At 41.7% G+C, this 12,216-nt stretch overlaps 1 protein-coding gene across 5 annotated transcripts in view; it reads left to right on the top strand.

Annotated features, from left to right (window-relative positions):
• The window catches only part of ADGRB3 (adhesion G protein-coupled receptor B3), a 1,579,303-nt gene that overhangs the window by 1,369,274 nt on the left and 197,813 nt on the right, over window positions 1-12,216 (top strand). For all 5 annotated transcript variants that reach the window (XM_069726666.1, XM_069726664.1, XM_069726665.1 and 2 more), the window contains one exon: window positions 6,855-6,957. In XM_069726666.1, coding sequence (XP_069582767.1) covers window positions 6,855-6,957 — 103 coding nt within the window. The remainder of the gene's footprint in view (window positions 1-6,854; window positions 6,958-12,216) is intronic.

Genomic DNA, 12,216 nt, shown 5'->3' with positions numbered 1-12,216 from the left:
ATCATACACACAGGGGTGCATCATACACACAGGGGGCATCATACACACGGGTGCATCATACACAGAGGGGGACATCATACACAGAGGGGGACATCATACACAGGGGGCATCATACACACAGGGGGCATCATACACACAGGGGTGCATCATACACAGAGGGGTATATCATACACAGGGGGCATCATAAACACATGGGGCATCATAAACACAGGGGGACATCATACACACGGGGACATCATACATACAGGGGGACATCATACACACGGGTGCATCATACACGGGGACATCATACACAGAGGGGACATCATACACACGGGGCATCATACACACAGGGGGCATCATACACAGAGGGGGCATCATACACACAGGGGTGCATCATACACAGAGGGGGACATCATACACACAGGGGGCATCATAAACACAGGGAAATCATACACACACGGACATCATACATACAGGAGGACATCATACACAGGGGTGCATCATACACAGAGGGGGACATCATACACACAGGGGGCATCATAAACACAGGGGTCATCATACACACGGGGACATCATACATACAGGGGGCATCATATACACATGGGAGCATCATGCACACAGGGGGCATCACACACACAGGGGGCATCATACACGGGTGCATCATACACAGAGGGGGATATCATACACACAGGGGGCATCATAAACACCGGGAAATCATACACACGGGGACATCATACATACAGGGGGACATCATACACACAGGGGTGCATCATAAACACGGGGAAATCATACGCACGGGGACATCATACACAGGGGGACATCATACACACAGGGGGCATCATAAACACAGGGGGCATCATAAACACGGGGACATCATACATACAGGGGGCATCATACACACATGGGAGCATCATACACACATGGGAGCATCATGCACACAGGGGCGCATCATGCACACAGGGGGGCATCATACACAGATGGGAGCATCATGCACACGGGGGGTCATCATACACACAAGGGAGCATCATACACACAGGGGAGCATAATAAACATGGGGGTCATTATGAACACAAGGGGGCATCATGAACACGGGGGTATCATACACGCAGGGGAGCATCATACACACGGGGTCTTCATGCACACAGGGGGGGCATCATACTCACAGGGGGGCATCATACACACAGGGGGGCATCATACACACAGGGGAGCATCATACACAGATGGGAGCATCATGCACACAGCGGGGCATCATACAGACATGTGGGCATCATACACACAGGGGGTCTTCATGCACACAGGGGGGCATCATACACGCAGGGGGGCATCATACACAGATGGGAGCATCATGCATACAGTGGGGCATCATACAGACATGTGGGCATCATACACACAGGGGGTCTTCATGCACACAGGGGGGCATCATACACAGGGGGCATCATACACAGATGGGAGCATCATGCATACAGTGGGGCATCATACAGACATGTGGGCATCATACACACAGGGGGGCATTATACAAACAGGAGGGAATCATACACACAGGGGGTCATCATACACACAGGGGAGCATAATACACACGGGGGTCATCATGAACACGGGGGCATCATGAACACGGGGTATCATACACACAAGGGGTCTTCATGTACACAGGGAGGCATCATACACACAAGGGGCATCATACACACAAGGGGGCTTCACAAACACGGGGCATCATACAGACAGGGAAAGGAAAATAAAGTTTATTCAATATAAAGAAAAAAGTGAACAGGAGATTTAGGGCAGTGCACTCATGATCCAAGCCTGAGACCCTAGATCTAAGTGCTTAGCGATGCCCCTGGTGGACATAACCATGGATAGCTAAGCTACTGTAATGCCCTGCACATGGGGTAAGCAACATAGCGAATCAGAAGAGCTATACTACATTTCTAATTGGAGGCCTTTGCTAATATTATTATTATTACACTTAATACATATGGGGATATGATCTTGTAGATGGGAATACCTCTTTTATACAGTCTATGGATGCCTAACATCAGGAGAAGGACATATTTTGAACAACATTAAATGTTATTGATGTGTATTGTCATGTAAGGTGACGCACATCTAAGAGTTTACTGCAAAGCTTCTGCAATGTAATGCTTTCTACTGCAACATAAAAGTAAAGAAATAAATTAAATGGGATATGGTAATCGCATTAATGAATCCCAATAAATTAGACTTGTGGCATCATCATGAGAGATCTTTGTTTAAATGGCTGAAACTCCAACTTTAGAAATCCAACATTATCTTTATCCTGTAGCAGCTGCTGTTGGAGGAATGTAGTATTTCATGCTTATTATTCAAGTGAATGGCCAAACGGGAGTAAATCAGTTGGTGGTATATGGAAGGATGAGATTGTCTAAAATTAAAGCCTCTTGTGGCTGTCACTTCCATTAACTGAATGGGATGTCACCAGGTATGGAGAACTCTCTCTTTGATGTCCATACGGCCAAATGGAGCACATGAGAGAGAGTCATGGTCCTCTAAGTTATGATTTTTGTCTTCTGAGTTGTGTCTATGGTTTGCTAAGTTGTGTCCAAGGTCTCCTAAGTTGTATCCAAAGTCCTCTAAGTTGTGTCCATGATCATTTAAGTTGTGTCGATTTTCATCTAAGTTGTGTCAATGGTCCTGTAAGTTGCATCCACAGCCCTCTAAGTTGTGTCTATTGTCCACGAAGTTGCGTCCATGGTCATCTAAGTTGCGTGCATGATCATCTAAGTTGTGTCCATGGTCCTCTAAGTTTTGTCCATGGTCCTCTAACTTGTGTCCATGGTCATCTAAGTTATTTCCATGGGCCATCTAAGTTGTTTCCATGGTCCGCTAAGTTGTGTCCATGTTCATCTAAGTTGTGTCCATGGTCATTTAAGTTGTTTCCATGGTCTGCTAAGTTGTGTCCATAGTTCAAGTTTTATCCATAGTCCTGTAAGTTGTGCCCATTGTCGTCTAAGTTATATACATGGTCCTCTAAGTTGTGTCCATTGTTGTTTAAGTTATGTCCATGGTCCTCTAAGTTACCACTGGTATAGACGTTTTTACTTCTTCTATGTCTATCTAGTCTCTTTTGCTTGGTTTATCCATGAACATTTAGCTGAGATTAGAGAAGCCAAAATATGTAATATATGACACTGCATAATATTACAATGATGCATATAAATAAATGCATGTTGCTATGGCAAATGTATTAGAATTTTCATGTATCATCAGCGCTAGAGTCAAGTATATGGAATAACCTTTTGAATACATGAATACATAGTTTATTGTATAAAAAAAAAAACACAAAATGAACATTTCTTAAGGATTTTCGTTAGTTATGCAACTTTGGTTTGTTGTTTAGAGGTTAAAAATGAAAACAAATTTGTGATATATTGGCATGGAAATTAATGAGAATAATTTATACGTTGGCATTTGGATTGGGTTCATTTACATTTTTTCATTGGGATGCAGATTTTCTTTCTAATGAAGTACCAAATGACATCCAATTATCCTGTGAAACAGGTAGTGCTATTATTTGGGCTAAAATCAAATGCCTGCTCCGAGCTGACTTATGTTTTATTCACCATTATCTGTAAAGAAAGCGGTGCCAGATTTTGGGGATGAGGTTTCATATGACCTGACAGTTAGGACCTCATGTATTATTTCACTGCTTTGGAAATGTTCACATTAATATGTGTTTTCTGTTAGAAATGGATGTTTAAAAATCATATTAGCATTTCTGTGCTATAGATTGTTTGCCAACATTTCTTTAGGATATCAAAGCAATAATGCAGAATGTGAACAAATGATAATAACTGTAGTTAATATACACACTCATAAAAGTATGTCTATTTAGAGTCAATGCATCTTCGAATACTCTATTATGTTTCTCAACGTATCTTCTACTAATCTTAAAGAGTAACAGTTCTTTTATTTCTTATTTTATAAAACAATAGTACACTTGAAAATAAGCATCTTTGCAATATATCCTATCCGAGAAATCTGCTGCTTTCTTTGACAGGACTCATCAGTCATTTCCAAAATTCTCAATTCCTTGGTAAAATCTGTGTTCAGCAAAGACAGGTTTTACCATTGAGGAAATTGCTGCTCATAATATTCCATGTAGATGGAAGAGGGAGGATAAGGAGAAGGCGAGGAGGTAGCGGAACAGATCCTCCTCCCCCTCTCATCTACATAGAATCTTATAAAACCAGAAACACATGGGCTACTTGCACATTGAACAAGTCTGTAGAAACCTGTTCACACCACCAAGAAACTTGAAGACACAAAAGAGCACAGTGAGGTAAAAAAATACGCTGTTGTAAAAAAAAAATCACAGTAATAAGCAAGTGCTAGTCAAAAAGATGGAAAAAAAACAGGGTATTTAGTTGATACGGTTTTTTGCAAAAAAATGTATACTAAGCTGCTCCACCAATCGTCAAGGTATACCCATATAGAGCAGTCCAAACTAATGTATATAATCCCTATCTAATGTATTTACAAACCTGATCATCTGTATAGTACCTGTATAAGCAGGGTTCAGAGAGGGAATATCCATGTGGACATGCAGGATGGAACAGCTTTAATGCAAATGACCCACAAAGGAGTGATGGACTCCCCAGTCTTGTAGAAACAAGAGAACCTTATAAGGCTGGGTTCACATTGCATTAAACCCATCCGTTAGACGGACTACGTTACACCGAGGCATAATGCGGTGTAATGCAGTCCATGAACGCCGCCATTGAATCCAATGTCGGACGCATCGCTAACGCATGCCCACAATGGGCGTGCGCTAGCTATGTGCCGTCATTGAGTGACGGACCCCGAGACGCGGGCTGCAGCGTTTCCAAGTCCGTCACCGCTAGCGCAGATAGAGCTAGCAGATGCTCTATCTGCACTAGCGCGCTGCCATACCGACACTTGCCTTAACAGTAACCCGTTAAAGTATGTGTTGAACGGGCTGCTGTTAACACAATGTGAACCCGGCCTAAGCAGTGACTGTAACCTCCTATTTCAGTAAGGTATAATTCTTCGCTAAATACAACTTTTACCCATGATTTCAGAATTTTAATATAAACGATTAGTCCTGGCACAGAAAGAAGCCATTTTTCTGATAAGATATATTACAAAGTTTCTTATTTTCACATGTGTTATTTATTGATTAATGACATGAAAATGATGACGATGGTTACATAACGTACTATAGCCAATGTCATTAGCATCCATTGTGTCCTGCTATTTCCTTCTAACTCAGTGAGCTTGATCTAATAAATGGCATCCATGGAAGTATAGTCAAATCAGTTTTCAAACTTTGCACTGATGAGGGCCAACAGCCCGAAACACCGTGTCTACAAATTGAGATACTGATTTGGCTTTTATCCTAAGTCATATGGCAAGGCTCGTTAAAGGGTTGATTGTGACTTGCAGGATTGCTACTTCCAACAGGTGGCGCTATAGAGTTCATCTCCTCTGAAGAGGCAATTTGCATATGGAATTATAGTCTTAATTTAAGGCTGCATTTACACTGGCTGACCGGAGCCTTTAAGTGATTACCGATGCCTGTCAGACTGCACTTTGATGTTCACAAAGCAATCATTATTATTGTTGTGTGCTCATAGAACATGATCTTATCCGCAGCACATGTCTTGTTTTAAAAGGACGATTTGCTGCCAAGAACGATAATTTTTAAGCAATCTGTTGAGTAAAGTGTTATGCTCATTCGTCAGGTGATTGGTGGCCCATTTAGGTCAATAAATAAGAAGCAGGCGTTCCTAGGACGGCTTGCTCTCGATTATTGACCACTCTTAGGTACATGTGAAGAACCTAAACCAGTGCTAAACATGGATATGTAGCAACAATCGAAGGATCTCTCGGAGCAGTACAAACATTTGTTTAGTGTGTGATTGAATGACTGAGCGGTGGCACTCTGCCATCTGTGTAGACGCTCCATGATACTGCGTAAAGTGTTCTGATGACTTTGTTACCAACCGCTACATCTGTAACACGTGCAACCGGTGTGCCGAGGCCGAATATGTAAGGCCACCGACTGTCTGCTGCACATACGGGTCTGAGCTGATGATTTTCGTGGTGTTTGATTTGCTGATGGAGTAATAGACTTAACGAGGATCTGATCAGACATGTCTGTTTTGTTAAATGCTTGTATTCCACCTAAACTAACTAACCCGGCACATCTTTACTTATATTTGCGCATTGTGCCGTTCCTCTTAGACATTTATTAAAAAATTGACAACTGGGTGTTACCAGACGGAGATGTGTTTGTACACAATCTGGCTCTATCAGTATTGGTTAACCTCATTCTACATAAAGACACCCCTTCTCCAACCACTTCTTCGTGAAGTTCTAGGAGGAATAGGACAGGAACCTAAAGTAGATTGGTCTTTAGGTGTTTTTTGCTTGATTATTGGAGAGAAAGGGTTGGATTGATATTTTCTTGGTTAAAGGGGTTTTCCGGATTGAAAACCAAATTATTCATTACTATACTTCCCCGGGTGATGGTCTGAGGCCCCTCTGCTGCTCCTGGCATCTGTTGCTGTCTGCAGCACTGACTTTACATCGAGAGCGCCAGTTGACGGCGCGTGTCGCGCAGAGCTGCTGAGCTCAGTTATTGGCCGCAGTGCTGTAGTTGGGACTTCACTGCTGAAGACAATAGCAATATCTGGCAGCGGCGGCAGAGACTCAGCACTGGACGTAAATCACAGTTGGGTTTTATTAAAATAACCCCCGTCCCCAGGCTGCACTTTATCTATATGAACCCGGAAAACTCCTTTCAATATTTCTGCTCATATGTCAATTTCAAAACCGGACTACTAAGGTGGTGACTTTCACTCTTATTTCTACAGATACATCAAATCTGAGAGGTCAATCATTCTGATAAACTTCTGTCTGTCCATCATCTCATCTAACATTCTCATCTTGGTGGGCCAAACACAAGTACAAAATAAGGTAAGTCAGCTATTTCACATTCAGTTTAACAAAAATGATTTTAATTTTTTGCCAGTAAATGAAAATTTTGTTTAAAGGGAACCTGACAGCTGATCCATGCTGCCCGATCCACAGGCAACATATATCAGACACTGGCTGTAAGATCTTAGCCAGGTATGTTACACTATAAAAGCTGCGGGATTTTAGGGAAACACATATTTTTATGGGGACTGAGATTTCACAAAGAGGAGATTCCGCTATGGCTTCTCTCCGCCTGCTGCTAGTGATTCCCAGGTCTCTCCCTGCATGCGTGTGTAGGGAGCGACCTGCCAGTCATAGGCAGCAGTCGGGGAGAAGCCACCCAGGATCCACCTGCCCAACTACTCATCCGTTGGGTTTGTCCCCAGTGGCTTTATAGTGTGTTTTCTCTGAAACGCCGCAGTGTGGCGGAGATCACACAGCCTGTGCCTGATACAGCATGTAACGGGCAGCCTGTATCAGCTGTCAACTTCACTTTAATATGTTCTTGATCATTTAATATGTGGTTTTAAGCTCATAGAAAAACCCACTGGGCCTCATTTATCAACTAAGAAAATATGTTCTTGTTGCCAATAGGAACCATGAACAGAATGTGGTTTTTCTCTTCCCAGGGCAATTGATGAAATTAAGCTAGAACTGTGATTAATTACTGTGAATACCAGGATAATTTTTAGACAGTTTTGACAAATGAGATCCGATTCATAAATTGGTTATTTTTGTGTTTTGGTGGATAGGTTTGCCTGACATTTGCTGTAGGATAATATTGACGGCCATTCATGAATAATGAATTTTATTATGTACCAATATATGAATTTTTAGCCAGAAAAAACGTGATAAACTTGTATTCAGATTGCTTTTTATACTGTGAAATTTGCCAGCTAATGGCCCCGTGTTCTCAACTTTTCCATATATTGAAACTTATTCTAGAAGTACCAAAATATGATTTTTATTTTACTTCTATACTGTTATGTGTTTCTTTTCTGCATGGACAAATGTTCAAGAAATGATGGGTAATTGATTGCTGGTCTTGTGACAGTGTAGGCACAGATGATTGGCCTCGGGGAGACCAAAACATCCAACACCGCGGAGACACCATCACATGTTTCTCAACGCAGTGATTCCAGAACACTGCCCCCATCCCTTATGGGAAATATGCAGATGCATGTAAAGCTGTCTGTGGATGGATACCATGCTTGGCATAGGTGGCTTTCCTTCATAGGATGCTGCCCTTCCCGTGGTTGTTCCTTTCCGGGGAAAGGCCTGGCTATTCACTGCTTGCGTCGAGAAACACGTGATGGTGTCTCCGCAGCTTCTTTACATGCTTGTGACAGTGTAGGGCCTGGTTTGTTGATTTTCTGGCTGGGCGTTCTATTGATTATGCCGTATATATGCAGTAATCAAATGTAAACTCCCTGAGGACATGTGTCTTTGCAATGTTGAGTATACGCGAAACTCTTAGAGCTGAATCTGTTGATGATTCTTGGCAAACACAGAAGAATTACAAATTAAGAACAGGTCGTTCTTGATTAGTGATGTGCGGATGTGCTTGGATAAGGCGTTATCTGCGCATGCTTGGGTGCTAACCAAGTGTCTTCGGTGTGCACGAATAATACGTTCGAGCCCCAGTGGCTATTCGATAGCCGCAACACATGCAGAGATTGTCTGTTTCTTAAGGTACCTTCACACATAACGATATTGTTAACGATATCGTTGCATTTTGTGACGTAGCAACGATATCGTTAATGAAATCGTTATGTGTGACAGCGACCAACGATCAGGCCCCTGCTGGGAGATCGTTAGTCGCTGAACAAAGTCCAGAACTTTATTTCATCGCTGGATCTCCCGCGGACATCGCTGGATCGGCGTGTGTGACACCGATCCAGCGATGTCTTCACTGGTAACCAGGGTAAACATCAGGTAACTAAGCGCAGGGCAGCGCTTAGTAACCTGATGTTTACCCTGGTTACCATCCTAAAAGTAAAAAAAACAAACAGTACATACTTACTGTGCTCTGCACTCCTCCTGCACTGGCTGTGAGCGTCGGTCAGCCGGAAAGCACAGCGGTGACGTCACCGCTCTGCTTTCCGGCCGCTGTGCTCACACAGACAGTACAGGAGGAGTGCAGAGAAGCAGAGCGCCGGGGACAGACAGCGTTAGGTAAGTATGTACTGTTTGTTTTTTTTACTTTTAGGATGGTAACCAGGGTAAACATCGGGTTACTAAGCGCGGCCCTGCGCTTAGTAACCCGATGTTTACCCTGGTTACTGGCATCGTTGGTCGCTGGAGAGCTGTCTGTGTGACAGCTCTCCAGCGACCAAACAGCGACGCTGCAGCGATCCGGATCGTTGTCGGTATCGCTGCAGCGTCGCTTAATGTGAAGGGGCCTTTAGGCAATCCCAGAATGTGTTGCGGCTGTTGACGCTGAAGACATTTGGTTAGCACCTGAGCATGCTCAGATAACACCTTATCCCAGCTCAAAACTATTCATGATCATTGCAAGAAATGATTGCTCACTGAAATATGTAGATATCTAGGCATTTACTGAAAAATGATGGGAATAGGAATGAAATGTTGTGTGCATAGCTGATAAAATATATTTGGAAGAACTCTTCAGGCTAAGCCCAAACGCTGTATTAGGGCTTATTCACACATAAGTATTGGGTCAGTATTTTGCATCAGTGTTTGTATGCCAAAATCAGGAGCAGAACTAACAGAGAAAAAGTGGAATTGAAAGATTGACACCTGTTTTGAAGACCCTACTGGATTGGGCATAAAAATACTGATGTGTGAATGTAGTAGTGTTAGGCATAGTATGCATTCGAAATATATATATTTAGTCTTCTTTTAAATATTGGTATCCTATGTACATTAAATAAATGCAGGGATTTGGGGGTCAGACGTGCTTGTATATCAGTTCTCTTGATAAATATGTGAAATGAGCTTCAGGTCTTGCAGTGGCTGTAATGGCAGAATTCACTTAAAGGTCCGCATTTACTGCACTATTTGATGCCATGCAATCACTTTGACTGGCCATACCAAATAAATTAATGCAAGTCATTTCTTCTGTCAGTGAAACTCACACTCCATTTCCAGGAAATGTTTCCATTTATCATCCACAACGTGCTAAAATGGAGTTGACATAATGATTTGATATCATGGAGCCATAACTCCATAGATTATATTTATATATTCTTCGCAGCACTTGCACAACAAATGAGTTACTATCCCTGTAGCGTGCGGGAAAGAGGCTTTGGTTATTATGTTTTAAAACCTCATGTGCACTGATTATGATGACTATTATTATTATTATTGTATTTATTAAATGTATTTATGGAAAATGGACCACAGTGAGAGATTATAATGGTAATCATGTTGCGCATAATTTTTTTTAACAATATATATTTATTTTAAAATTACAATAGAAACTACTTCAAGGGAATCTGTCCCCAGGTTTTTTCCACGTCAGCTGAGAGCAGCATGTTGTAGGCAAAGAGAGCCTGATTCCAATGATGTATCACTTAGTTTGCTGGATGCAGCAGTTGCGACACAATCAGAGCTCCTAGATGTACAAAGCAGCAGAGCTGAGAAAGCTAACCCCACCCGCACCAGGCTCGGTGTGCGCATTGTCTATAGACAGTGAGCTGCTTATCACAGGAGGGGCGTGGTCAGACAGCTTGGCATGTGGCAGCTAGTCACAGCAATGATAATGTCCTAGTGATAAAACATTCATTGTTTGAAAACAAGTGTGCACAGCCTGATAAGTGACACATCGTTGAATTCAGTGTTTTAACCCCTATCTCATTCTGTCTTCAGGTTGCATAAAAAAAACCTACTGACAGATTCCTTTTAATATTATATGGCAATACTATGCATTACATTACCTTGTGTACTGTAGTTTTGAGTACTGGGAAGTCCCTACTAAGTGTTTCTATTTATGATACTTTAGTTTTGAGGTTCTCCTACCCACACACCTAATAATAATAATATATTAGTAATATGTGACTATTACAATTGTGGATGTTGGTAGCACATGGTGTTATAACTGGAGTACAGGAACGCAATATGAACATGAAAAAAGAGAATAGTCATCAGATGAATATCACTAGTCCAAGTACTGTTGCCACATTATCCATTGATGTTTTAATTGCAGCAGAACGCTAATTAAATTTAAAAAAAATAGCTTTGTTGCCAATAGCAACCAGTCTCAGTACAGGGTTAATTTCTTAAAAGTAACCTTTGTTTTACTTCTTTTCCATAGACCAATAGTAAGCGTGAAAATAAGAAACTTTCTAATATATCTTATCAGAGGAAGCTGCTCCTTTCTCCGCAAGAACTGATCATTAATTCTCAAAATTCGCAATTCATGGGTAAAGTCTGTCTTCAGTGAAAGGAGGAGATGACGGTTGGTGCTCATAATGTTCCATGGAGAACTGTACCTGTTGTTTCAGAAGAACCTGTAGCAGATTGTCTGTGCCTCTAGCTCTCCATAGAATTTTAGAAGCACCGTCTTTTATCTCAGTAATGGGAAAACGTGTTTTTACTGAATACAGATTTTCCAGCTTTTAACAATAAATTGAGAGTGAATAACCAGTCCAGGGACAGAAGAAGCAGATTTCTCTGATAACATATATTACAAAGTTGCTTAATTTCTTGTGTACTTTTGATTTATGAACTAAATTTAAAAACCACAATTACTCTTTAAATAGCTTTAATTAAAGCTGTAGTATGATTGGTTGTTAACAATTGAAAAGGCTGTTTTTTTTTTAGTAAGCAACGTCCTTCACCTTTAGCTAGGCCAGTGTTCCCCAACTCCGGTCCTCAAGAGCCACCAACAGGTCATGTTTTCAGGATTTCCTTAGTATTGCACAGGTGATAATTGCATCACCTGCACAGGCAATGAGTCCATCACCTGTGCAATACTAGGGAAATCCTGAAAACATGACCTGTTGGTGGATCTTGAGGACTGAAGTTGGGGAACACTGAGCCAGGCGTTTGTATTTTGGAATATTTTGGGGGTTAAGGATTTTTGGCTTTCTCTATAAATGAGCCTTTGAAAATACTATTATGTGTGCATTAGATTAATCTATTTTAACATTGGCGGGCATTTGGTTTGCATCCGATAGGTGCTGAAATGCAATATGTTACGTTAACTACTGGCATTAGTGATGGGCGTAATGGGTCTTATATTTAACTGCTGTCAATGTATACCAATAATACTTGAGTTAAGCGTTGAAATAATAG

Source organism: Ranitomeya imitator, chromosome 5 (genome assembly GCF_032444005.1).
Source record: "Ranitomeya imitator isolate aRanImi1 chromosome 5, aRanImi1.pri, whole genome shotgun sequence".
Lineage (NCBI taxonomy): Eukaryota > Metazoa > Chordata > Amphibia > Anura > Dendrobatidae > Ranitomeya > Ranitomeya imitator.
The sequence above is the reverse complement of the archived record's forward strand: the minus strand, read 5'-3'. Positions and strand labels throughout refer to the sequence as shown.